The 27568-nt window shown below is 36.2% G+C and overlaps 1 protein-coding gene across 7 annotated transcripts in view; it reads right to left on the reverse strand.

Annotated features, from left to right (window-relative positions):
- Positions 1-27568, reverse strand: part of BLTP1 (bridge-like lipid transfer protein family member 1) — a 202692-nt gene that overhangs the window by 173890 nt on the left and 1234 nt on the right. For all 7 annotated transcript variants that reach the window (XM_024977600.2, XM_024977605.2, XM_024977604.2 and 4 more), the window contains exons 2-6: positions 27100-27186; positions 10350-10480; positions 6960-7076; positions 5882-5960; positions 4703-4767 (exon numbers count right to left, since the gene is read on the reverse strand). In XM_024977600.2, the coding sequence (XP_024833368.1) occupies positions 4703-4767; positions 5882-5960; positions 6960-7076; positions 10350-10446 (358 nt within the window). In that variant the 5' untranslated portion in view covers positions 10447-10480; positions 27100-27186. The remainder of the gene's footprint in view (positions 1-4702; positions 4768-5881; positions 5961-6959; positions 7077-10349; positions 10481-27099; positions 27187-27568) is intronic.

A 27568-nucleotide genomic window follows, 5' to 3' on the forward strand; every position in this document is an offset into this window, starting at 1 on the left:
AGCACATTGTTAAGAATGTCATCCTTTACAACAGAGAATATATTTTAAAAGCATATGGAAGAGAAACTTCTTTGGCCATTCATCAAAGTTGTGCTCTTCATGAGCACATACATGTAAATTTTCAAATGTAGGTAAAACTATGAGCAAATAATTAGAAGTATAAAAGTATAACTGGTAAAGCCTACCAACTTTTAACATCACTGTAAAATGGAGGTTTGAAATCTTTTTTCTACTGCAAACTTCTGGCATAAAAAAACAAGAAAGAACAATTTAGACTAAATGTTCTTCAGTATTAAGAACATAAAATATCCAAAAATCATGATAATGTTTCTGCTCTACATTATGGACAATTACAGAGAGGGCAGAAACAGAAATTTATGTTAGCATTAAGAGTGACAAAAAGAATCCGAGACATAAAGAAATGACAGGGGAGAGCCAGTCATGAAAGAACCAATATTAGAGCAATTTATATTAGACTGCATTTATGCATCTTAAATAGTGATTACATTTTGCCATATTCTTTGAAGTGAGCTAAGTTCATGTCACTCCCCTGCCCCAAAACCTTTCATGGCAGTGGCTTGCCAGTGTTCAACAACCTCCATTACATAGCTTCCATCTTATCCCCTATTATTCCTTTACCTTATATTTACCACCATATGGCGTTGTGAATTCCTAAACACACCTGTTTTCAAACCTCAATGCCATTGGTCAAACCAGTTATTCCATCTGAGCTACCCTCCCTTCCACTCCACCTATACCTGACACAATCCTATATTCACTGTCATCACCAAGCATGCTACTTAAGAGATGGAACTTTCACAACAGCTTTTCCATTCTGTGCGCGTCTGCATGTGTGCTAAGTCACTTCAGTTGTGTCCAACTCTTGGGGACCCTATGGACTGTAGTCTGCCAAGCTCCTCTGTCCAAGGGATTCTCCAGGCAAGAATACTGGAGTGAGTTGCTGTTTCCTCCTCCAGGGAATTTTCCCAACCCAAGATCGAACCCAGGTCTCTTAAATCTGCAGCATTGGCAAGCAGGTTCTTTACCACTAGCACCACCTGGGAAGCCCTCTACCATTCTGCCTCCTTGACAAATAGACAGAACTTTAAACACCATGAATTTGCTGGGACCACACCAAATGGTCCATATCAAAATTGGTAATTCTGAGGATGGTTCACTGTTTTTCCTCAACACACACTCACTGTTCTCTTTTTTCTTTAATTACAATTGTTTGTATGCATTTATTCCCTCAAATAATTTTGAATAATACTCTTTATTTTTTATTCCCCCTCCAGATTAGCACAATGATCAGTAGAGTGAATGTAAAATAAGTATCTGTTAAATTAGGTAAAGATTTTCATCGAAAGTTACCTCTTTCTTAAAGAACTTGGGTCAGTTATTCTTGACCCTCATTCAAGAATTTTGGTGAACAGCAAACCACTTTAAGGAGATGTTAACATTTCATGATAAAATGAAGTAATTATTTTCTTCAAAACAAAAGACTGTAAACAATTTAAGACGGTATCCCCCATATCAATGAAAATTCTGAAGTGGGCAATCCCAGTAGGCCTAGTTTACAACCTGCAGTTACCTCTGGATACTTCAAATACCTTCATTCCTCCCATAAGCTGTGATAAGTGTTTATTTATACATAAGAATCTTCAAGAACCCTCTTGGGCCACATTTGACAAGGCTATTTAATAAATACAAGGGACACTAGACTGGAAGTTAGCAGACCTGGGTTTTTGTTCTGATTTTAACAGCTATAATCAGAGGAACTTATGATTTTTCCATCTGCAAAATGAGGGGGCTTTGAGGACATTAGCTGTTTCCAAATTGATGATGGATTTCGAGAAAAATCGGTTGTTTTCTGTGTTCCTTGGAATTCTGGAGTCAAGAGCATTGGGTGGGGTGGTATTAGGTCAAATGGGCCTCCTCAAACCACCATTTCCCTACAGCTTTATCAGTTCACATTATCATTTTAAAACACCAAGGGGGGAAAAAAATCTGGAATAAAACTTCTAATGCAAATATAAAATAGGGTGGGTTTGTTTGTTTTACCACAAACAAGCTATATAAATGAAGAGAACTTTTGTTTTGGCTCCACTGTAACCTTGCTTTCAAATTTTATGTTAACTAACATGTAAAAAGAAAAAAGATTAAATCAAAACAGCAAGACCTTATCACACAGACTGCAAGATTAACAGAAGCATGACATGCTGAGGAAAAATACTCTCCTAAAGAAATCTATCTCTAAGGCACAACCTAGATGCACTTTTCAAACTAAATCAAGGGTAGAAATACTGGGCATGCCCAAAATTAAGTGAATGTGTTAGAAACTAGAACTGAACTCAAAAGAACCTGGCTCTCAGGAATGAGCTTTAACCACCTCTAAAGTGTAAGATATCTTTAAGTACCACCTTTAAGACTTACAGTCAAATTTAAAAAAGAATCAAGAATATTCTCTCCACAATACCTAAGCAATGTAGGAAAGTACTTTCATATTAATAAAAAGTCAAAACTTAAAAACAAAAGATTCCCAATGCACTAACATATTACCTAAAGGATATTTTATTCTCCTGTGAGAATGCTTACAGTAACTACTAAGAAATGAGGTAAAAAGGTTGGTTTAACAACCAAAATTCCAAAATCATAGACTGAAGACAGGTAATGACACAGAGCCATTCTCAATCACAGACGAGAGACTGCAAAAAGCCTATTCCAAAGGTCCACAGTACACTTTTATCATAAGAAGTCACTGAGCTTCTGTTCAAAACTATCTAATATACAACTCTAATTTTTAGAAAACTTTTTCCAGAAATGAAATTTGCCCATTATTCTTTCTAATAATTCAGGTTTCATGAACTCTGCAGATGTCAAATTCTAACCCATTAATGCCAACATTTTCAAGGTAGAGTACATTATGTTTTATATAGGAGGGATGAAAGATATGTGGGAGCAAGGCAATGATAGTTAAAAAAAAAAGACTAAACAACAGTGAAACAATAGGGAAATCTAAAAATAATTTAGGGTAGCTCAAACTTTTGCTAAGTTTTAAAACTTTCAGAACTTTACTCTATTTTCCCATAGAAAAAACAGTATACATCATGATGAGATTCTTAGGGGAGCTCACACACACACAACCCAACACTTAGTTGGAAAGTTCCAAAATTATACAGAACCAACCACCATTTCAGAACCTCACTGGGGAGCCTGAAACACAGGTCCTCACACCTAAGAAAAGGTGGAGGGGTTTCATTCTCTTTTGACCCTACACTCCCAGGTGGCACTTAAATTCTCCTTAAAAGCAGTTATCAAAAAGTATGGTCCAGGGACCTCTGGGGGGATCCTGAGACCCTTTCTTGGGGAACACAAAGTCAAAATTATTTTGATAATATTATTATACTAAGATATTTGACTTTTTAAGAGTCATTTTCATGAGTGGACAATGGGGTTTTTTAAAGGCTATAAGAAGTATATGAATATGAAAGCAGAGGTGAGAATTCAATTACCTTCCATTAGGAGAGACATTTAAAATATTTGCAAAATTTAAAACAATGTCAGTCTTCTCACTATATTTTTGCTTTGGAAAAAATATTCTTCATAAAGTGCTATTTAACATATGTAATGGATTTATTATAAATATTTTTAATGATTAAAATGTTTCTATTATGACCAGGCTTAATTTGAATGCAGCAAATATTAAACAGATACAACTTAATAAATAAAACCTCTTTGGAATCCTCAATTATTTATAATGTAACAAATCCTCAGATCAAACATGTTTGCGAATTACTATTCTAGAAAGTAAAGACAAGGTTTCCTCTCCTTGAGGCCACTGGTGTGGTTAATGTAGAGAAGAAAAGTTACAGGCACAGACAGGAGCACCTAGAGTTGTGAAATGAACAGGTGAGCAGAATATACTGAGATAAAATTCTGATGATAAAAAGCAGAAACAGAAGAGAGTCTAGAGTATGCATTTCCTCTTTCCTACACATCCTTACCATAGTAGATAAATGCGAATTAGTAGCAATGTTATGTAAAAGTATGAATAAAGCAAAGAAGCTAAAAAGGTAAGTATCTTAGTAGAGTGATTAAAGAGTGCTAGGAAAGCCACTTTAACCACAGTATGGGATTAAGTCCACAGATGTAATAGGAGGTAAGACTAGAAATGAGGGAGAGGGTGGGAAGATTTGGGAGAATGGCAATGAAACATGTAAAATATCATGTAGGAAACGAGTTGCCAGTCCAGGTTCAATGCACGATGCTGGATGCTTGGGGCTGGTGCACTGGGACGGTCCAGAGGGATGGTATGGGGAGGGAGGAGGGAGGAGGGTTCGGGATGGGGAACACATGTATACCTGTGGCGGATTCATTTTGATATTTGGCAAAACTAATACAATTATGTAAAGTTTAAAAATAAAATAAAATTAGAAAAAAAAAAAGAAATGTGGGTAAGGGTCATACTGAGAATAACCCTAAATAAACAATAGACTAAGGAAACTAAATTTAACCACGCAGAGGAAAGCTGCTGCAGGATTTTCAGCTAAGGAATGTTAAAATCAGTTCTGTAAACTCCAAAGGTTTTAAAAATATTTTTATCTATTACAAAATGTGAAACATTTCAACATCTACAAATGAAAATTCTGATTATATTACTGAAGATTTCAAATACATGAAAAAATGAAACCACGTTGCTTACCATGTTGCTTCTGCTTTGGATTATACATTTTCCACCACCGAAAAATTATAAATCCATCTTGAATTCTAAGCAAGATAAATTACAAAATTGAAAGCTTAAACAACAATTTATTTAACTCATTTCTTAGTTATCATAAAAAAGCAGGAAACTGATAATAGGGAAATACAGAAAACTGGACACTAGCACACTTAGACATTTCATACTCTTCCAATTAAGAAAGGAAAAGATCTGTAAAAGCTCTTAGATTCTTCTGTTTAGGTAAACTGTAATACCAAATAACATTTAGTAGGAAAATAAAGTGTTAACAGAAAAAACTTTTTCTTTTTCAAGTGATATTTTTTAAATGAAAATTATATAAACTAAAAGTCAAATCTTGAAAGGAAGATATTAGCACACAAAGGGAAAACTTGTAAAGATTTTCTTTCATTTCTATAATGACATATCACTGCATCTCCCCAAAGGGTAGAATTATAGCCTAACTTTTACTTTTAACTTGGAAATAGTTTTAGACTCACAAAGAAGTTACCTCTACTATTATAAGTGAGGTATGAGTGCTGCTAAACTCTAGCACTTCTCAACTAATTTAGTGTCTCCAAGTTTTATCCAAGTAACAAATTTTAAGAAAATCACATGAATAGAGTAAGCTTTTCTTTCAAGGCTTACAGAAGACAGACTGTATCAAATATATGAACTATCATTTTTCATTATATTCAATTTTCATCTATTTCATAAGGTAAAACTAGAAATGCTATTAAGGTTAAATTATTCTAAAATTTCACTATATATAAAAAAGGGATAATGGATAAGAGATATCAACACCCCTGATCCTTGCTTATATAACAAATGACCACAATGAATTCTACAACAAAAATGCTCAAGTAATCTAATGCTCAATTTTTAAAACTAGGGATGATATGAGATTGTCCATTTCTATAAGCTGCTATTCAAATATGATTTTTTTGGCCAGTGTAAACCTTAGCTAAATTAATCCGTGGATAGAAACATAAAAAAAAAAAATCAATTCACCAGGTTTGAATCACTGAAAAAAATGATTGCTGATTTATGGTTTTATTTGAAAATCCAACATTGTTCCTATGAAAAAGCAAGCCATATTCAATTCAGTATTATAATTTAAAAAGTTTATAATATTTCAGATTTAAGATGGACATTTATTTTTACCTAATAGACATGTCTTCTGTAATATAATAGATTTCACGAACCATGACTTTTCCAGAAAGAACAGAGAAAGAAAACGAACCTGTTGTAGGAAAAAAAAAAAAAACCCAACAGCAATTAATGTAATTGTTTTAAAAAACAATAGAGCCCTAAAAGCTTTAAATAATCTTCACATTCAATTTATTCAATAATTAAATGTTCTTTCCCTACTTCTTTCCTGATATCCTTACAGCCTTATTAATCTTGTCATTTTCCCCTCAAATGTAAGAAAAAGTGCCATAGATATCATTACTATGAACTGAGTTACTAAATAATTATATGAGGACGTTAGTTTAACAGCTACTTCTATGAATAATTCTCTTGATTAGGCACAGTCATTAAATGAACCCAAAGCAGTTCACCATTTTTCTCCATTATTTTCGGTGACTCCAGGAACCAGTCATTGCCTCAAATTAATGAAAGACTACTTATGTTTGAGAGAACTTTTATTTATGACCATTAAGAGGTACTCTAAGGAAGAGCAGAAATATTCTATTAGGTGATCCCTCACCTCTTCTTCCCAGTGGTTCAGGGTTTTTCCAAAGAATATGACTTCCTAATATACCCTCCTATCTACTTGCAAACTTCCCATTTATAAGTAGGTTAAATTAATAACAAAAGCTACAAAATGAAGTACACAAGATGATTCCACTTAGTTATAGATTTTTTAGGTATCAGTTTTTTTTAAAAAAGCAGAACTTCATCAAGCATTAGAAATTTTCTTTGGATGGTAGAATGTTGAGAAATATCCAGTTCCATTTTTTATATGTGTCCAGATAATTCAAATTATTTTAATGAGGATCTCTTGTAATCCAAAAAAGTCAAAAGGCTACTACAGAAACCCTTTGGGAAATAAGAACGAGGTAAAGGACATAACCAAATGGTAGTTCAACTCTAGTCGGGGTACTATATTAGAGAAATTTCAGGTAGATTAGTTTAACTTTCATGAAACAAAAGTAAATTTCTAAAGCTACTGCGTGTTTACAAAATAAACTTACAATTTCCAGATTACACAGAAGAAAAAAAAATTACTCAGACTTACCAATATGAATATAGCCACGCTTGTATAATCTGTTAAGAACCAGTGTTAAAATAAGGCCAACATTCCGAGAATTATAATACGTGAGATAAATAATCCATCCACAAGACAAAATAGTAGCTGTTGGAAGAAAAGAATGCAAAAAAAGGATCTCACTATACATTTCCTTTTGATCACCTTAACATTTTAATAAAAATTTGTTAGTAAAAGATCATTTATCACGTTCAGAAACGAGAAGATTTTCTTCCAAACGGTAACATGTCCTCTTACAATTTAATACTTGAAGTTTTAAAACCAGAGGTTGATTCCACTTTACCCACCTTTCAAATTCATTCTCTTTAGTCATTCACCAGAAAAATTGAGATTTCAATCAGATCAAGTAAAACAATGTTTCAAGTAAAACTACTTTCCTTTTTTTCTGTTTCATTTTACACTACTTTGTACAGTTTTATTTATTAAACACACACAAAGTGTTCTGGGAAGAGAAAGCCCATATTTCTGAATATTCTGGGAAAAAAAAAATCTACCTTTATTAGACTCAGAGTTCATTCCTAAGCTATTTCCTAAAGGCTACAGTCACTTACCAAGAAAACTGATGATTTTTTTACATCAGAGAAAAGTCACTTTAAAAACAAATCAACAGTCTCTGCTTTTAAAATACTGTTGGAAAGAAGTGAGAAATTTAACCTACTTAAAGGCATATCATGGCATCTGGTCCCATCACTTCATGGGAAATAGATGGGGAAACAGTGGAAACAGTGTCAGACTTTATTTTTTTGGGCTCCAAAATCACTGCAGATGGTGACTGCAGCCATGAAATTAAAAGACGCTTACTCCTTGGAAGGAAAGTTATGACCAACCTAGATAGCATATTCAAAAGCAGAGACGTTACTTTGCCAACAAAGGTCCATCTAGTCAAGGCTATGGTTTTTCCTGTGGTCACGTATGGACGTGAGAGTTGGACTGTGAAGAAGGCTGAGCGCTGAAGATTGATGCTTTTGAACTGTGGTGTTGGAGAAGACTCTTGAGAGTCCCTTGGACTGCAAGGAGATCCAACCAGTCCATTCTGAAGGAGATCAGCCCTGGGATTTCTTTGGAAGGAATGATGCTAAAGCTGAAACTCCAGCACTTTGGCCACCTCATGCGAAGAGCTGACTGATTGGAAAAGACTCTGATGGTGGGAGGGATTGGGGGCAGGAGGAGAAGGGGACAACAGAGGATGAGATGGCTGGATGGCATCACTGACTCGATGGACGTGAGTCTCAGTGAACTCCGGGAGTTGGTGATGGACAGGGAGGCCTGGCGTGCTGCGATTCATGGAGTCGCAAAGAGTCGGACACAACTGAGCGACTGAACTGAAAGGCATATCTATATTGAATAGGCCACCAAATATTAATATTATTATGTTGCAGTTGGTAACACAGTAACTTACTTTTAAAGAACACCATTAAATACGCTTCAATACATGTTATTCTATATTTGACCATTTTTCATGAAAAGTTTATAGTCACTAATAAAATCTGTAATATTCCTCCCCAAACACCTAACTCCTTAATACATAAATGACAAAATACAAGAATGTATTTTTTGATAAATTTTCTTTTACTTATGCATTTGAAAAGTATAACTATTTTCTAGATTAAGACAAAGTAATATAAAGCAATTTAATATATGTAACCTTTTGGCAACACTGTATTAAGTTTGTACTTTTAAAAAATTATGTTAACATACCTAAAACAAAGCAGTCACTGAGAGTCAAAATACATCATTAGTTACTTATGGTAGCTTAGACTGATGTTAATAGCTTTGAGGTAGCAAGTGCTATGATTTGTCCATAAAAATATTTCTAGAACAATTCTTTTGAACAATTATTTTGATGATACAATATTATTTTAAACTTAAAGTCATCCTGTATTAATTTTTACCGTGAATCACTGTGTGAACAGCAAGTTGCTATGGGCTCTTCAGAAAGGCAAAGGTATTTGCTGAGAAAGCATGCTCTCATCTCAGAAAGTAGACCCCCTGGAAGCTGTGGCCCTTTCAGTGTATCATGTCCCTCCCCGCTCCATGCCCTTCCATATTGTAAGACCATTAGTAAAATAGTGAGATTAAACAACCCCTCATTGTTTTCCTGGTTGTTGTTATTATTTTCACCTGAAAGAAAGGAGCTGTATACCATGCATAAAAAAAAAAAAAAACAGAAATTCTAAATGATAGGAAAGGGGGCACACAGGATATAAGAAAGATGTCTGCCTTTAATTAAACTAAAAGATAATTTTCAATGCTGTTTTTATGAAATTATATTTCATAGTATTGTTTTGCACTTCATTTTACTTTTAAGTTTTCATTATGATAATTTAGAATAGTTCATGTTCATCAATTAGGGGAGAAAAAACAAAGTTTAAATGGTAAGCCAATCCTACCTACAAACCATAAATTATTATAATTCCCTTTATATACAGTTCTCCTCTACTGTAACCCTATCACACAGCATCATGAAAGAAGCACAAGCCTACACTCAAGAAAAAGAACAGTTGTGTAACCTGTGTAAGTTATTTACTTTTTATGGGTCTCAATTCCCCAATAGGTTAATAGGAAAATATCAGCTACCTTCATAAGTCTGCTGTGAACATTACTGAGACAACATACGCAAAATGCCTGTGGCACATGGTACACAGATGTTTAATAAATATTTCCATCACCTCCCTTTCCTCTCTCACTCCATCTTACCCTTTCTATTTTCCTCTCTGCACTTTTCTAATTCCTATGCTAAAATTCAAATCAAATAGCGTTCTTCTATGAAACATCCTGGACAGTAACAACCTACAGTAATTGCTCCCTTTCTCAGTACTTGATGTATTTCTCCTTATCTGTTCATATTCATTCACTCACTCATACGTCTTCCCTCTCTCTGCAATTTAATTATACACTGCTTTGTATTATTTGTGTATACCTAGAAAAGTTCTGGAATATAAGACAAAAAAATCATTACTGGAAAATTCCACTGTCAGGTACATGAGGAGTGAGGAAAGAGATAACATTTAATTAGGCAAAAACATTTACCATGAGGATTTATCACTTTATAATAAAACAAAAGTGTTTGCGTGTATGTTGGGATGGGAAATGGAAGAGCTGATCTGAAACAGTAAAGAAAAGCTAGGTCTCTTATCATCCCACTTCCCCTAACACAGACAAGGAAGCAGCCTAAGGAAAACAGCCCTCAAGAGCAGTTTCCAGAGCAAATATTCATAGAAACACAGATTAAAATACTTGTCTCCAAAAACACAAACAAATGGTATTGTAAGCACTCTAACCTCAGTGAACTACAGCTTAAAATCTGGCAGCTGTTAATTCATACACAAAATAAAGTACAAGAAAATATATTCTACTTACCAACAAGGAGCCAAACAACGTTGGAATTGTGTTCTGTAAGAAAATCTTCTAGTTGAGTGATACTAGGAACAATACTCTCATTCTTTCTTTGATCCATTACTAAAATTTTTCCAGAATAGCATCTAAAAGGCCTAAAAGAGTTCAAAAGTTAAATTTAGAATTTAACCTATGTAAGGGGAAGAAAGGTGAATTTAATAAATGTGAAAGTTTACTAAATCATATTCTGCTTTCTTCAAAGAGAGGAATGTAAAACTATAACAAACAGTAATAACAAAGATGTCCACATTTCTACATAAAATATAAGACAATGTATCATATTTTTAAAGTCCTGATTCACCAATCTAAGTATGAATAGAGATCCAAGTTCAATTACTAAACTCTGGCTCAAAATAAGAGGGACATAATTAGTCTTAAATCTAACCAAAGATATTTATTCTCAACAATCAGGAAATATCAGTCATCAATATTAGACAAATTCATCTAGACTTGTACCCAAAACTACCACTTAATTATAATGTATTTATATATTAAGCTTTAGTAATCCTTCTTAACCTCTATCAGCTGTGTATTCCCATTATTCCATGAAGAAACAATCTTCCTAGTTTAAATTCATTCTAGATAGAATCTGGACACTAAGCAGATCTCCTGCTATCAGATGCTCAGGATAAAATATAATACACGTCAAATTGTGACCAGACGTGCAAATGTATTTGTGTGTGTAACTGAGTATGTGTATGTATGTGTATGTGTATATGTGCGTGTATGTGTGTATATATGTATATGGACTGAGAATCAGCAAAAAGGAATGCAAGTTCTTCTTTTTATGATCTAAGAAACAGAAAATTATCCCTCTGAGAGTACAGTATTAACATGACTAACCCAACCCATCTATAACAAAATTACCTTGTGATAAATCAGGAAAAGGGGGAGAAAAGTTAGACAAAGAAAGCTACACAGTTAATAATCCTTTATGACCAAAGAGCATACATGACTTTCATGGAGAGTCAGAAAAACAGATTTTAAAATAGAAAGATATGTGAGGACAACTTTCTAGTTGAAATTCCATACAGTTAGCTTATAACCTTCTCAAAATGTTTTTCTGTTTACTCATCACAATCCTATCTTCACAGGTCACAGAACAAGTTTAAAAACTGGATGAGACAACATTGCAAGATACTGTCTACAAGAGGATTACAACATTTCCTATGTCTGCATTGTTGAAAACACTATAATTTAGAGGCAAATTAAAAATTTATTTTAAAAAAATGAGTTCAGTAACAAAAGGTTTATTATTAAAAGTATATGAAAACCTAGGGCAAAATTGCTAGAGCAATTTTAATGTTTTCATTTTTCAGTAAGCTTTTTTTCCTGTGGTTTAGAAAGTAAGTAAGAAATGTTAATGTATTGAAAACATTGGTGGTAGTCAAAGGCATGCCGTGCTGTGCTTAGTCACTCAGTTGTTCCAGCTCTTGCGACCCCATGGACTGCGCCCGCCAGGCTCCTCTGTCCAAGGGGATTCTCCAGGCAAGAAAACTGGAGTAGGCTGCCATACCCTCATCCAGGGAGTGGAAGGCAAGGGCATGGGGTGGTGGAAATGACTGAAGAGGGTCAAAGGATACAGACTTTCAGTTATAAGATAAATAAGTTCTGGGAATTTAAAAACAGCATGGTGACTGTAAACAATAGTGTAGTGCATATTGAAAGCTGCTAAGAAAATATGTTTTAATCGTTCATATCATGAGAACAATGTGTAATTATTCGAGACGATGGATGTTATCTAAACTTATTGTGGTAATCATTTTGATCATATATCAAATCATTATGTGGTACACCTTGAAGTAATACAGTGTTATATGTCAATTATATTTAAATAAAACTGAGGTGAAATGCTACATTTTACAATACTTTGAAAAAAATCTATGAACTAGTAGCAAAATTAGGAGGCTAATTTTTACAACATGAGCTTTCTCTTTCTTATCTTTTGAGACTAAAAAAAGTAAAAATTTTAAAAGGGAGAAAACACTTTGAGAAGGCCTACAATCTAAACCAAATATTCATATATTATATAATGGTTTACATATTATAAAATAATGTCTGAACCTATCTCAAACTTATTTTTCCATTTTACACATGTATCGCCAGCACACTACTGGGTTGATGAAAAGAGCACCTAGTGACTCCTAGTGGGTACTCCATGAGGGATATACCCTGGCATTCAGATCTCCATATAAAATGGGAAGTGATCTCCCTGCCAAAAGGATCCACAGTCTTCATGCAAAATCACTTGGACCACCCATCACTTTAAGAATTGTCAAGACAGAAAGCTGCAGTATCACAGTTTTACCAACATTTGTCCAATTACTAGTTAATGCAAAATCATTAACAGAAATCAACAGACAAAGGCTGCTATACTGTTGTTAACAGTAGTTAAAAGAATATATTTTGAGCAAGTACAGAAGTAAAGGCTAAGCCTTAACAAAGGCCCTAAAATAAAGGAGACATCCTGGCCTAAGGGAAGTGTCTAAAAACAACACTGGACACAGAAAACCCAGACTGAACTGGGGCTATACACTTGGCCACATTGCTTAAGTGCCACACAATCCCTCAAAAGTGTGGCAAAGTTTGAGATAGGTTCAGACGTTATCTTAAAGAAGATGAAATGGAGATTGATTTAAGAACCTACTGCATAACCTTCACTGAGTAAATGATGGAATAAAAAACAACCTGGTTGTTTCCTCTTTCCTACCTAAACAGTTTATGCTAAAAGCCACAAGGTGAAGTCAGTCTCTCCCATCAGGAAGCTTCCATAAGCCTCTTACCCTTTTCCATCAGAGGGCAGACAGACTGAAAACCACAATCACAGGAAACTAACCAATCTGATCACATGGACCACAGCCTTGTCTAACTCAATGAAACTATGAGCCATGCAATGTAGGGTCACCCAAGACGGACGGGTCATGGTGGAAAGTTCTGACAAAACATGGTCCACTGGAGAAGGGAATGACAAACCAGTTCAGTATTCCTGCCTTGAGAACCCCATGAACAGTATGAAAAGGCAAAAAGACAGGACACTGAAAGATGAACTCCACAGGTCGGTAGGTGTCCAATATGCTACTGGAGAACAGTGGAGAAATAACTCCAGAAAGCATGGAGAGACAGAGCCAAAGCAAAAAAAAAACACGCAGTTGGGGATGTGACTGGTGATGGAAGTAAAGTTCGACGCTGTAAAGGGCAATACTGCATAGGAACCTGGAATGTTAGGTCTGTGAATCAAGGCAAATTGGAAGTGGTCAAACTGGAGATGATGAGTGAACATCGACATTTTATGTATCAGCAAACTAAAAACTAAAATTCAAATTGGTGAATTTAATTAGGATGACCATTATACCTACTACTGTTGGCAAGAATCTCTTAGAAGAAATGGAGTAGCCATCATAGTCAACAAAAGGGTCCAAAATGCAGTACCTGGATGCAATCTCAAAAATGACAAAATGATCTCTGTTCATTACCAAGGCAAACCATTCACTATCACAGTAATCCAAGTCTATGCCCAGACCAGCAATGCTGAATAAGCTGAAGCTGAACAGCTCTATGAATACCTACTAGACTATCTAGAATTAACACCGAAAAAAGATGTCCTTTTCATTATAGGGGACTGGAATGCAAAAGTAGGGAGTCAAGAAATACATGGAGTAAGAGGCAAATTTGGCCTTGGAGTACAGAATGAAGCAGGGCAAAGGCAGATAAGAGTTTTGCCAAGACGATGCACTGGTCATAGCAAACACCCTCTTCCAACAACACAAGAGAAGACTCTACACATGGAGGTCACCAGATGGTCAATACCGAAATCAGATTGATTATATTCTTTGAAACCACAGATGGATAAGCTCTATACAGTCAGCAAAAACAAGACTGGGAGCTGACTGTGGCTCAGATAATGTACTTCTTATTGCCAAATTCAGACCTAAATTGAAGAAAGTAGGGAAAACTACTAGATCATTCAGGTATGACCTAAATCAAATCCCGTATGATTATACAGTGGAAATGATAAAAAGATCAAGGAATTAGATCTGATAGAGTGCCTGAAGAACTATGGATGGAGGTTTGTGACACTGTACAGGAGGCAGGGATCAAGACAATCCCCAAAGAAAGGAAATGCAAAAAGGCAAAATAGTTGTCTGATGAGGCCTTAAAAAGCTGAGAAAAGAAAAGACAAAAATGGCAAAGGAGAAAAGGAAAGATATATCTATTTGAATGCAGAGTTCCAAAGAATAGCAAGGAGAGATAAGAAAGCCTTCCTCAGTAATCAATGCAAAGAAACAGAGGAAAACAATAGAATGGGAAAGACTAGCGATCTCTTCAAGAAAATTAGAGTTACAAAGGGAACTTTTCATGCAAAGATGGGCACAATAAAGGACAGAAATGGTATGGACCTAACAGAAGCAGAAGATATTAAGAAGAGGTGGCAAGAATACACAGAAGAACTGTACAAAAAAGAGCTTCATGACCCAGATAATTACAATGGTGTGATCACTGACCTAGAGCCAGACAGCCTGGAATGCGAAGTCAAGTGGGCCTTAGGAAGCCTCACTACAAAGCTAGTGGAGGTGATGGAATTCCAGTGGAGCTACTTCAAATCCTAAAAGATGATGCTGTGAAAGCACTGCACTCAATATGTCAGCAAATTTGGAAAACTCAGTTGTGGCCATAGGACTAGGAAAGGTCAGTTTTCATTCCAATCGCAAAGAAAGGCAATGCCAAAGAATGCTCAAACTACTGCACAATTGCACTCATCTCACACACTAATAAAGTAATGCTCAAAATTCTCCAAGCCAGGCTTCAACAATATGTGAACCATTAACTTCCATATGTTCAAGCTGGATTTAGAAAAGGAAGAGGAACCAGAGATCAAATTGCCAACATCCATTGGACCATCAAAAAAGCAAGAGTTCCAGAAAAACATCTACTTCTGCTTTATTGACTATGACTGTGACTATAAACCCTTTGATTGTGTGAACCACAACAAACTCTGGAATATTCTTAAAGAGAAGGGAATACCAGGCCACCTGACCTGCCTCTTGAGAAACCTGTATGCAGGTCAGGAAGCAACAGTTAGAACTGGACATGGAATAACAGACTGGTTCCAAATCAGAAAAGGAGTAGATCAAGACTGTATATTGTCACCCTGCTTATTTAACTTATATGCAGAGTACATCATGAGAAATGCTGGACTGGATGAAGCACAAGCTGGAATCAGGATTGCCAGGAGAAATATCTGTAACCTCAGACATGCAGATGACACCACCCTTATGGCAGAAAGTGAAGAACAACTAAAGAGCTTCTTGATGAAAGTGAAAGAGGAGAGTGGAAAAGTTGGCTTAAAATTCAACATTCAGAAAACTAAGATGATGGCATCCAGTCCCATGACTTCATGGCAAATAGATGGGGAAACAATGGAAACAGTGACAGACATTTTTCTTGGGTTCCAAAATCACTGCAGGTGGTGACTGTAGCCGTGAAATTAAAAGATGCTTACTCCTTGGAGGAAAAGTTATGACCAACCTAGACAACATATTAAAAAGCAGACACATCACTTTGCCAACAAAGGTCTGTTTAGTCAAAGCTATGGTTTTTCCAGTAGTCATGTATGGATATGAGAGTTGGACTATAAAGAAAGCTGAGCACTGAAGTATTGATGCTTTTGAACTGTGGTGTTGGAGAAGACTCTTGAGAGTCCCTTGGACTGCAAGGAGATCCAACCAGTCCATCCTAAAGGAAATCAGTCCTGAATATTCATTGGAAGAACTGATGTTGAAGCTGAAACTCCAATACTTTGGCCACATGATGCAAAGAACTGACTCATTTGAAAAGACCCTGATGCTGGGAAAGATGGAAGGCAGGAGGAGAAGGGGACGACAGAGGATGAGATGGTTGGTTGGCATCACTGACTCAGTGGACATGAGTTTGGGTAAACTCCAGGAGCTGGCAATGGACAGGGAGGCCTGGTGTGCTGCAGGCCATGGAGTCACAAAGAGTCAGACATGACTGAGTGATTGAACTGAAGTGAACTAGAGTAAGGCAGGCATATGTACTGGGGAGGAGAGGGACAGGAGTCTCAATGGCCAAAAGAAGAATGTCAGAGCCAAATAAAATCCTAAATACTCTAAGTATCCATTTGTGTGGTGAAAAGGGTAGAGGGAAAGCAGCAGTATTTTAGGGTATCAAAGCCATAGCAGGATGAGGAGGAGTACTTCCCACGTGCTGCAGCCTGGGTGGAAGGACAAGGGCATCCAAGGCAGGGGGAGAGGGCAGGAGCAGTCCAGCTCAGGTATCAGAGCCTGGGCAGAAAAGAAGGTCATTCAAACAGGGAGGCTTCCTAGTGCAGGGTGTCAGAACCCAAGAGGAAGGCATCAGATCCCAAAGAGATAAGCAGAGCTTTCATGCAGGAGGGTGATCTGGAATACGACAGGAGCAGGATAAGGAGGACAAACACCTGGGAAGTGGCTCATGCAGGGGATGTGGAGGGAGTTAATCTAGTAAGTATATCAAGAATAATGGAAGCCAAGTTTCTCACTGTCAGAGGATATATAAAGGAAGAAAATCAGAATTAACCATGTGGTGTTGAATAAAAACTAGAGGTATGGCTTTCAATATAAATGGATACAGAAATAGCTATAGCTGCATATGTATATGTGTGCATAGTTCATTCACAGACCCTGCGAGCAGCACCCGAATATAAATGAACAGAAGACTTCTCTTCTGAAAACCATTTTCTCTTTAGAGGGGTCCTTGAAGAAATGGCTAATTCTACAACTAGGGCAGGGAAAGTCAGGATGAACTTTTTTTCCGTAAAGGAAAGAAGTGTTCAAAGAATGATGGAAAATGTTAAAAGGAAGTAAAAACCAGCTTTAAGAGGCTACCATTGGCAAAATCTGGGACAATTTAAGCACTGCCATAAATAATAGTAACAAACCACAACCCATTTAATAAATACAAATCTATGAATCCATACCAATATAAATAATCAACTAAATTTTGATGAGCAACAGCATACTTATGTCTTAGAATAACTGGTCTCCAAAATAACTATTAATGAAGAAGGGGAAAAGAGGAAGTTTGAGACAGCTGACAATTAAGTGATCAAAGTTCCTGTGTGCTTAGTTGTGTATGACTCTCTGTAACCCTTTGGACTGTAGCCCACCAGGCTCCTCTGTCCATTGGGTTTTCCAGGCAAGAATACCAGAGTGGGCTGCCCTTTCCTTCTCCAGGGGATCTTCCTGACCCAGGGATCAAACCTGCGTCTCCTGTGTCTTCTGCACTGCAAGCACATTCTTTACCCTCTGAGCTATCGGGGAAGCCCAAGTGATCAAAGTAAACACCATCAATATAGGTATAAATCAAAATCATTTACTTTTTAATGAAGAAAACAGCCTAGTGTTGGTGGTATAGTGGTGAGCATAGCTGACTTCCAAGAAAACAGTCTCACTTCCTTGATATTCCTGCAAAGACACATAACCTGAATCTAATCTATCCTGCTTCTCTCCTCTCAATCATAATGATGAATAAAGATTGTTTTATTCAACTTTGTATCCACAATACCAGTAACAATGCCTTGAACACAGCCATTAATTTCAAGTATGTCATTTTAAATGGTATTTTTATCTATTACACAAAAAGTAACATTGATCTACACGTTTTAAGACATGTTCTCTCAGTATTTTATTCACCTATATTCTGTTCATTCTTCCTGAAATCCATGGGACTCATTTCAAAACTGCTGTCCACATTAGAAAAGAAATTGTGGCAATTACTATTTTAGTGACACACAAAGAAAAGCACAAAAATGTGAAACAGTTTAATCAAACACAGCAACGGCCAGAGATTTATCAAAGTTCCTAATACCACCACCATCACAATTCTTAGAAACAGTTTTTCGAAAAAAAAAAATTACTTTTCTAAGTGAATTATCTGTAAAACCTTTCAAATACTATATTCAACTTATTTTCTCTCCCACTCGCATGAAGGAACAAAACTAACATCTAATACTTGCATCATCAGATTTTTAGAGACAGAACTCCAAATCTTGATCTGGTCCTACAAGAATAGATAGAGGTCAGCCTACAAATCAATTTAAAAAAAAAATACAAATAATCTGACAGAAAAATGAGAAAATTTATAAACAGGTAATTCACAGAGAAAGATAATATTACTAGCAATTGGCAACAATCACAATTTATCACTCACTAGTCATAAAAGCAAAAAATTTTAGAAAGATTACAAACAACTATATTGGCAAAAGTATGGGGAAATGGGCACTCCTATAGTTGACAGAAGTAAAGTGACTTTGAGAAGAACAATTTATCAGATACTACAAAAATGTACATGTTCTGATTTGAAAATTTCAGTTTCAGGGCTCTATTTCTCAGAAATACTTAGAAACAAAGATGTTTTTTTAAGGATAATCACTGCAGCATTATATATCATACTGAGAAAATAGAAAAATGTCAGTTAATAGGAAAATAGTTGAATTATGGGATACCCTTACCATATATAATACTCTTACTATGTGAAATAATATGTAGCCTTTTTAAAAGAATAAAACAGCTCTATAGGGAATATACAGAAATGTTCAGGATATATGTAATGTTAGGAGGAGAAAAGCAAGTTGAGCAAAAAGATGTATAGTACTCTACTTATATTTAAAAATAATAGACTATCCATTATATGTATTACATATCTAAGCCATATATATACACCACATATGCATATATGTACATATGTGATGTGTATATGTATATACTTTTATTAATCTGCAAAAACAGTAGCAAAGCCATTACTTCTGAGAGATAACTATTATTTAAATATTTTACAACTGGCTTGTAATTATTCCTTAATTAAAAAAAAAAAAAGGAGGGTGGTGGCTGGAAGACAGGACATGACAGGCAAGAAAGGGGCTTTTCCTGCCCAAGCACACATGCCACAGCCTCTCCTTATAACTATGGCCAAGGAACAGATTTCTCCCACCTCTAGAATATCAACTTGATCATCTGTCAATTGATCATCTGTCATTCTACCACCATGTCTGTCTTTCTTCAGTTCTTAAATCCTTTTTTAAAAAAATTAAAATGCAAATACCAAGCAATATCAAACTCAAAGGCTTCATTAAAACCTCAGAAATATCAGTTAACACCTCAGCAAGAATTATTTGATTTGATAGCTCTGAGTGTAAGAACGGAAGCTGAACAGCTGTACTGTTATCTAAAAGGGGAAAGGGCTAGGTTACAAACAAAGAAGGAAGAACACCAACAGGAAAGACAATGGAGGAAGGGAGAAAGAGGAAGCAATTATCAAGGAATAAAAGAAGAGTCAAAAGGCCCTGCTTCAGACTGTATTGTTCCAAAAGCAGACCACAGTGTGGATTGAGAGCATCGACTGAGACCACCTGGATTCAAAAACCAGTTCGAAGATTATAGCTATGTAACCATGGGCAAGTTACCTAACCTCTCCGTGCTCTTATTCATCTGTAAAATGAGAACACTAATAGTATCTACCTCACAGAGTTTACAGTTTGGATACGTAAAGCATTTAGAACAACTCTGGCACACAGTAGGTTAATACACTGTGTAAACGCCTGATGCTGGCAATCAATGCCACTCGTGCCTTGCCCATATACTGCTGATATTCACTTCTACACCAGAAGATTACTCATTCTCAACACTTGTAACACCCTACTGTAGGCTGCTTTCTGACTGCAGAAATGTGTTCAGTCTGTACTTAGGGTAGGCCAGAAATGCTGAATTAAAGTCAATGATGCCTAGAAAGTCGTTGGGTAAACACCTGCAGCCTCCCTGCTCTTGACTTGGGATAACTCTGACGCATATTTTATTTGGTCTGTGAGAGATCCCCAGTGGTAGTGAGCTCCAGATGCCCACAGTAGTAACCGTATCTTAGCATTCATCACATTTTAACTATTAGTTTCGAAGTCTGTTCCCCACAAGACTGCTAACTGCTCTTTAAGGATGTCTTTGCTATTCTGTCTGCCCTGGTGGTTCAGATGGTAAAGCGTCTGTCTACAATGCGTTAGACCCCGGGTTCGATCCCTGGGTTGGGAAGATCCCCTGGAGAAGGAAATGTCAATCTACTTGAGGACTACTGCCTGGAAAATCCCATGGACAGAGGAGCCTGGTAGGCTACAGTCCATGGGGTCGCAAAGAGTTGGACACGACTGAGCGACTTCACTTTGCCCTATTCATCTGCCTATGCAATACTCAAAAAAGTTCCCGGTATGCAGTAGTCTCTCAATAAATACTTGTTTCATAAATGAATGAAATAAGTGCATCACTGTAGAAAGTACATAATTATGAACTATTGCCAAAGGTAAGTACTTATTTAAGGCCAAGAGACTCCTAGATGATCTTTTTCACACTCAAGAAAATTTGGTTTTCATTTACTTGAGTTTAAGAAGAGGATATTCAACATCTTGATAACCCATTCCATATATAACAAAAATGAAGGAAAAAATAATCATACTCAAATCTCTCATGCAACAATTAAGTTACAATTATATGTATAAAAGGTATTCACATATCTTCAAATTGTTAAAGTTCTTTGAATTTAACCACAGTTCCTTTTCATAAAGAAAACTATATGGTTGTTTGGGTTTTTTTAATTTCTTTTTTATTTAAGTATAGTTGCCAATCTCTGCTGTACAGCAAAGTAACTCAGTTATACATATATATTTTTATATATTATGTTTCATTTTGGTTTATCATTTTGGTTTATTCACAGGATATTGCATATAGATTACTATGCTAAACAGGTTTTAAGAGCTGGAAAATACATCAACTTTACAGCTTTCCTTTAAACTTCATCAACACTGACATTCTCTTCAACATCAAGCATGAGTATCTATCAGCACATAGCAGCATTCTGTACACTACAAATTCTGTGAAGTATTCACTTTGTAGACATTTCTACATTGTTTGTCCATAAACCAAACTAGACTGATTTTACATTAACTGTTACACAATATATACAGATTCTACATTAACTGTTACAGAATATATTTCAAACTTACTTGAAAACTTTCCAGGTATGGTTTGGTTTCTGCACATTCATAAGAAATTATCTTGAGATACCTTTGTACAGGTCTCAATTTCAAAGTCATTTTATGTCTGCCTTAATTAAGAAGTAACTGACTCAAAGTGCAAGTGAAAGTTCCTCAGTCAGGTCTGACTTTGCGACAACATGGACTGTACAGTCCACGGAATTCTCCAGATCAGAATACTAGAGTGGGTAGCCTTTCCCTTCTCCAGGGGATCTTCCCAACCCAGGGATCGAACCCAGGTCTCCCACATTGTAGACGGATTCTTTACCAGCTGAGTCACAAGGGATATGGATATGGGGGAGAGGGAAGAAGTAACTGGCCATGTCTGTTTATCAACATTCTCATCATACCAAATCCAAAGCAATTATTTTTATTAGGATGTTGCTATGCAGAGAACTAACATCCATTTAATAGCCAATTTCTATGAACTGAGAACAGTTAAATTGAACTTTTACATAAATACTATAACATAAAGAGGCTGCTTTAGGAATTTTATGCAGATACAACCTTATACTACAGGTGAAACCTAAAACAGTATTTTAAGTGGATATGGAGCTGGATAAAACATACTTCACATATATATAAAAAGTGACAAGGTCCAATAAGGTCAGTAGTCTAAAGTTTAGACTTACAAACATTTTGGACAATGTTACATTACTCTTTTAAATGTTCATTCCATACTGTTAACTCACCATTATAATGATAAGATATAGCTACCATTATAAAATGGCCAACATTTATTCACTGCTTGTTATGTGCTAGGCACTGTTCTAAACACTTTACATATAGTTACTGATCTGTTAGAAATAACTACCTATTAACAATTCCCCATATTACAGAGAGAAAACTGTGGCAATGAGAAGCAAAGCACAAACACAGCTAAGATATGGCCAATCTAGGATATGAACCTATACAGTTTGGCTTTACAGTCTGTGTAAATTTATATTGCCTTTCACATCATATCAGTTCAGTTACTCGGTCGTGTCCAACTCTTTGCAACCCCATGGACTGCAGCACACCAGGCCTCCCTGTCCATCACCAACTCCTGGAGCTTACTCAAACTCATATCCATCGAGTCGGTGATGCCATCCAACCATCTCATTCTCTGTCATCCCCTTCTCCTCCTGCCTTCCATCTTTCCCAGCATCAGGGTCTTTTCTAATGAGTCAGTTCTTCATATCAGGTAGCCAAAGTATTAGAGTTTCAGCTTCAACATCAGTCCTTCCGATGAATATTCAGGACTGATTTCCTTTAGGATGGACTGGTTGGGAACCCTCAAGAGCCTTTTCTAACACCACAGTTCAAATGCATCAATTCTTTGGCACTCAGCTTTCTTTATTTATAGTCCAACTCTCACATCCATACATGACTACTGGAAAAACTATAGCTTTGTCTAGACAGACCTTTGTTGGTAAAGTAATGTGTCTGCTTTTTAATATGCTGTCTAGGTTGGTCATACTTTTCTTCCAAGGATCAAGCGTCTTTTAATTTCGCAGCTGCAGTCACAACCTGCAGTGATTTTGAAGCCCAAGAAAATAAAGTCTGTTACTGTCTCCCCATCTATTTGCCATGAAGTTATGGGACCAGATGCCATGATCTTAGTTTTCTGAATGTTGAGTTTTAGGCCAACTTTTTCACTCTCCTCTTTCACTTTCATCAAGAGGCTTTTTAGTTCCTCTTCACTTTCTGCCATAAGGGTGGTGTCATCTGCATATCTGAGGTTATTGATATTTCTCCTGGAAATCTTCATTTCACCTTGTGCTTCATGCATATGTTCACAGAAATCAGCCTGTAATTGTCTTTTGGTTCTCACTTTTTTTAACTACAAAAATGAATCCCTTCCTTCCACCTCTAAATTCTAGATCAGGAGCTAATATTTAATGTTACCAAAATCCACATTTTGGTATAAAAAATTCATATTTTGCCCAGTATGGCATTTTTTTTCTTCTAAAAGAATTCTCAAATAAATCAAAGGCCAGTAGTCACTTTTTAAAATTAACTACAAGAGGCAACACATCAAGTTATTGAGCCTAATCAATGATAAAGGAGGATAAATTGTAAAGTCAAATCTGACTGAACCACCTCCTCACTTTTCTACACTTCTCTCTCTCCTGCAAGACATAAAGGCTGTAGCTATGTATTTTTACAGAGCTTATTTTCCCGCTAAAGAAACTGACAATTGATAGCAGGTATGTGACAGCTTTAATAATATGTACAAAAAGTATTTGATATTCCTCCCTTCAAGAAGTGGTGCTTAACTCATTCCCAAGTGTGGGCTGGACTTACCGATTCCATTCTAAAAGAACAGGGCAATGGAATGATGTCTCACCCTGTGAAAACTGGCATCATAGCTTCCTCTTTGCGCGCGTGTGCTCTCTCGCTCTGATCATTTGCTAGAGCAAGACAGCTGCAGGTGCTTTGTTTGGACACTTATGAAGCCCTAGAGAAGTTCATGTGGTGAGAATCTGAGGCCTCCAGCCAAAAGCCACGTGAATGAACCATCATGGAAGCAAATCCTCTAGCCCCAACTGGGCACTCACCTAACTGACGTCCCAGCCAATCAACTACAACCTGATGAGGGACATGAAGCCAGAAACAATCGGTTCAGGTCACTCCCAAATTCCCAACCCACAGAAACTCTGAGATGATAAAAGTGACTAAGTTTGGGGATAATTTCTTACTCTGCAACAGATAACTAATACAAAGTATGAGAAAGGTAATTTTGTGAGATATCTGCAAGCTATCTCTACCCTGATGATTCAAATCTGCCATCTTAAGCTGCACTACCCTCACTCCTCTTCACCAAATGATTAGAGGAGTCAGCAAAACCACATGGAGAAGGCCACTGATCACATGAGTGAACCAAATCCTCTACCATGAAGTGTGAATCTCTTGCAAGGACTCTGGGGAGCAACCTCTACCCTGTCTCCAACGAATTTATCTATACTCATAATCATCACCGCTTCCTTCCCTCTTGTCTAAGGAGACATCTATCTAAAGCACACTTGACCTGCATCCTTGTATTCTATCCCTTCCAACTTGGTTAATGACCCTGCTCCACCAATTCTTCTCCTTTATTCCTCTGTCTTCAAATTCTCTTTCTGATGATTTTTTATCCTCAGCAAATAAAAACTATAAATGTATTCATATCATTCATACCTTTAAAAAACAAACACTCTCTATCAAACTCATATCTCTAACTATCCCATTAACTATTTAAAAGCCAAACTTTCTGAAAGGGCAAATGACATCAGCTATTTCTTTTCCCTATCTTCTACCCAGTGTGAACTGGATCCATCTACATAATTGCTCCTGCTGAGGTCAACAACTTAACTGACATGTCCAATGGATATTTGTGTTAACTTCATTTTAGCTAATGCCTCACAGATGCCTAATACTCATTCCTTTCTTCCAAATTCAGTACTTCCATTTACTTGTGACTCTGATTTTCTTCTACTTCCCTGCCTACTACCTCATCTTTGAGGTATGTTTTCCTTTCACCTTACCCTTATTGCTGTTTAGCCACTCAGCTGTGTCCAACTCTTTTGTGACCCCATAGACTGTAGCCCTGTAGGAGATTCCAGGCTCCTCTGTCCATGGAATTTTTCAGGCAAGAATACTGGAGTGGGTTGCCATTTCCTTCTCCAGGAGATCTTCCTGACCCAGGGATCGAACCCACATCTCCTGCATTGGTAGCCAGATTCTTTACCCCTGAGACACCTGAGAATCCTATCCTTATTAAATATCCTTAAATATTACTCCCCATTCTCATCTCTTCTTTTACTCTACATGTTTTTTCCTTACTGATCTCACACATTCTCATTGCTTTTAACTATCATCTATAAACTAAGACTTCAAATTTAAATATCAGGTTGAGTCTTCTTCTTAACTCAGATCCATATATACAACTACCTAATGACATTTCTTGGAAGTCACAGATGCCTAAAATATAAGAGCCCCAATCTGAACTTGTCTCCACCAACCATGCATCTCAATATATTTCTCTTCCTACATACTCCCTCAGTAAATGGGCCCAGAATCCACTCAGTTTTTGATATCAGCTAGATATCAGATAATTTAGTTCATTTATCCTGAAAATATTAAATATTAATAACAAAACTGAACATGATAATGGCTAGAAGTCATCTTGACTCCACTTTCCCTCAAGCCTACTAAATATTACCCATTTTATCTCCTTTGTATCTATTTAATCCATCGCCATCTCTTAATTCCCATTTGCACTGCTTTGCTTCTAAGGCTTATTTGCCACCTAGATTACAATAGCCTCTGACTGACTGCCATGCTTCCAAGCTCATCTCTCTCCAATTATCATGCAGATTGTTACCTCTCTGACCACGTCTCTTCTTTTTGTCATATATAAGTTCCCTGAAGATTTCTCAAATTAAAGAGTTAATTTTCTTAATCTCCCTTAAACTTTTGGGATTCTAACACTATAGTTTTTAATTTATTTTTGAGGTAACATCGGTTTATAATATTAAGTTTCATTATATTTTTACTTCTGCATAAACTACAATGTGTTCACCACCAAAAATTTAGTTTCTATTCATTAGCATACGTTGATCTTCTTTTCCTATTTCACCTTGTTTTTTATATTCTACATATGAGTGAAATCATGCATTATTTGCATTTCATCTTATTTCAGTTAGCATAAAATCCTCAAAAGCTATCCATGTTGTAACAAATGGCAAAGTTACATCCTTTTTTACTGCTGAGTATATATCACAGCATTATTTACAATAGCCAAGATATGGAAACAACCCAGCCCCATCAAAAGAAGAATGGATAAAGAAGATATGGTCTACAACTATCTCTATCATGGAAAACAGTACACAAAAGTGAAGTCTGTAAGAATTCTGGTTTCCCACTGCACCTTAAAGTAGCACTAATAAGAGTACCTTCCTTTAGTAACTACAATAATATGAAAGATTATAAACACTACTATATGAGTAGTGCTGTTTTCCTAGTTTTTACATAAACCAAAAACATTCCTGCATATAAAACTTTTTTAAAAAGATATGGGTTAACAAAAATATTGCCTTCTAGAAAAAAGTTCACTACTCTAGTACTCTCCAGAACCATGATGACCACAACTCTTATCAGAAGCTTGAAAAAAATGCCTGATATACGGTTCTCAAACAGTAGTTGAGTACTTATTTATGAAAGTAAGATTCTCTCAATCATGTTTAACTATGTCTTCTATTATTCTCTGTAGAACTCATGGTGAAAAATATACTTAAGTTCAACTATACACAGTATTCTATGAAGAACAAACCAAGAATCAACTAATTTTCTTCCTTTCTTTTTAAAATCCTTTATAACGTGGGCAGATTGATGAGGAAGCAAAAGAGAGAACAGAAAGTTGACACTTAATAGATAATCAACCAAACACTTCCCTTGGCTTTCTCCTGCCAATACACAAGCTAAGTACATGACTCAACTGTCAGTTGTAGCAACAGTTCAAAACTCAGGTAAAATGATTGACAGGTCCTTATACACCACTGTCACCCACCCCCATTCTTAGACCAATTTATGCCAGTTAATTTAAGCAGGTTAAATTACGACTGAAGCAGAAAGTTAGATTTTTCTCTATGTGAGCTTTAATTGACAACCCAAAATATTTACCAAGTAGTTGTTTTTTTCCAGAGTCTGTAATGTTGTTTTCCTTTTCTTGATCAGAAGGCCTATCTGAAGTGTTTCATCTTAACACATCTGAAAAGAATACCAATTTTAACCAATTATACAAGATATTCTGGCTTTATCAGCAGTTTCACCATTTCAGATTAAATGATTTCATTACACATGCCCTTGTATGTGTGCACACACAAGGAAACTAATATTAATCCAATGTTATATTTTCTTCAAAAAATATTTCTAAAACTAGAAGATCACACGTTTGCAAACTACAGTCTTCCAAAGATTTCAAACCCACTGTACGGATGGAAAGAGCATGATTTTGGTAATCAGAGGATTCTAGAGGTCAGATGTTACCTTTAAAACATACTCCTGGGTCCTTGCCAGCAAAAATGATGCCTCAATTTCCTTCCTGTTCCCAGCATTTTTTATCAAATGAAAATCACCTTGCAAGTTCTCA

The sequence above is a fragment of the Bos taurus genome, chromosome 17 (genome assembly GCF_002263795.3).
Source record: "Bos taurus isolate L1 Dominette 01449 registration number 42190680 breed Hereford chromosome 17, ARS-UCD2.0, whole genome shotgun sequence".
Taxonomy (NCBI): Eukaryota; Metazoa; Chordata; class Mammalia; order Artiodactyla; family Bovidae; genus Bos; species Bos taurus.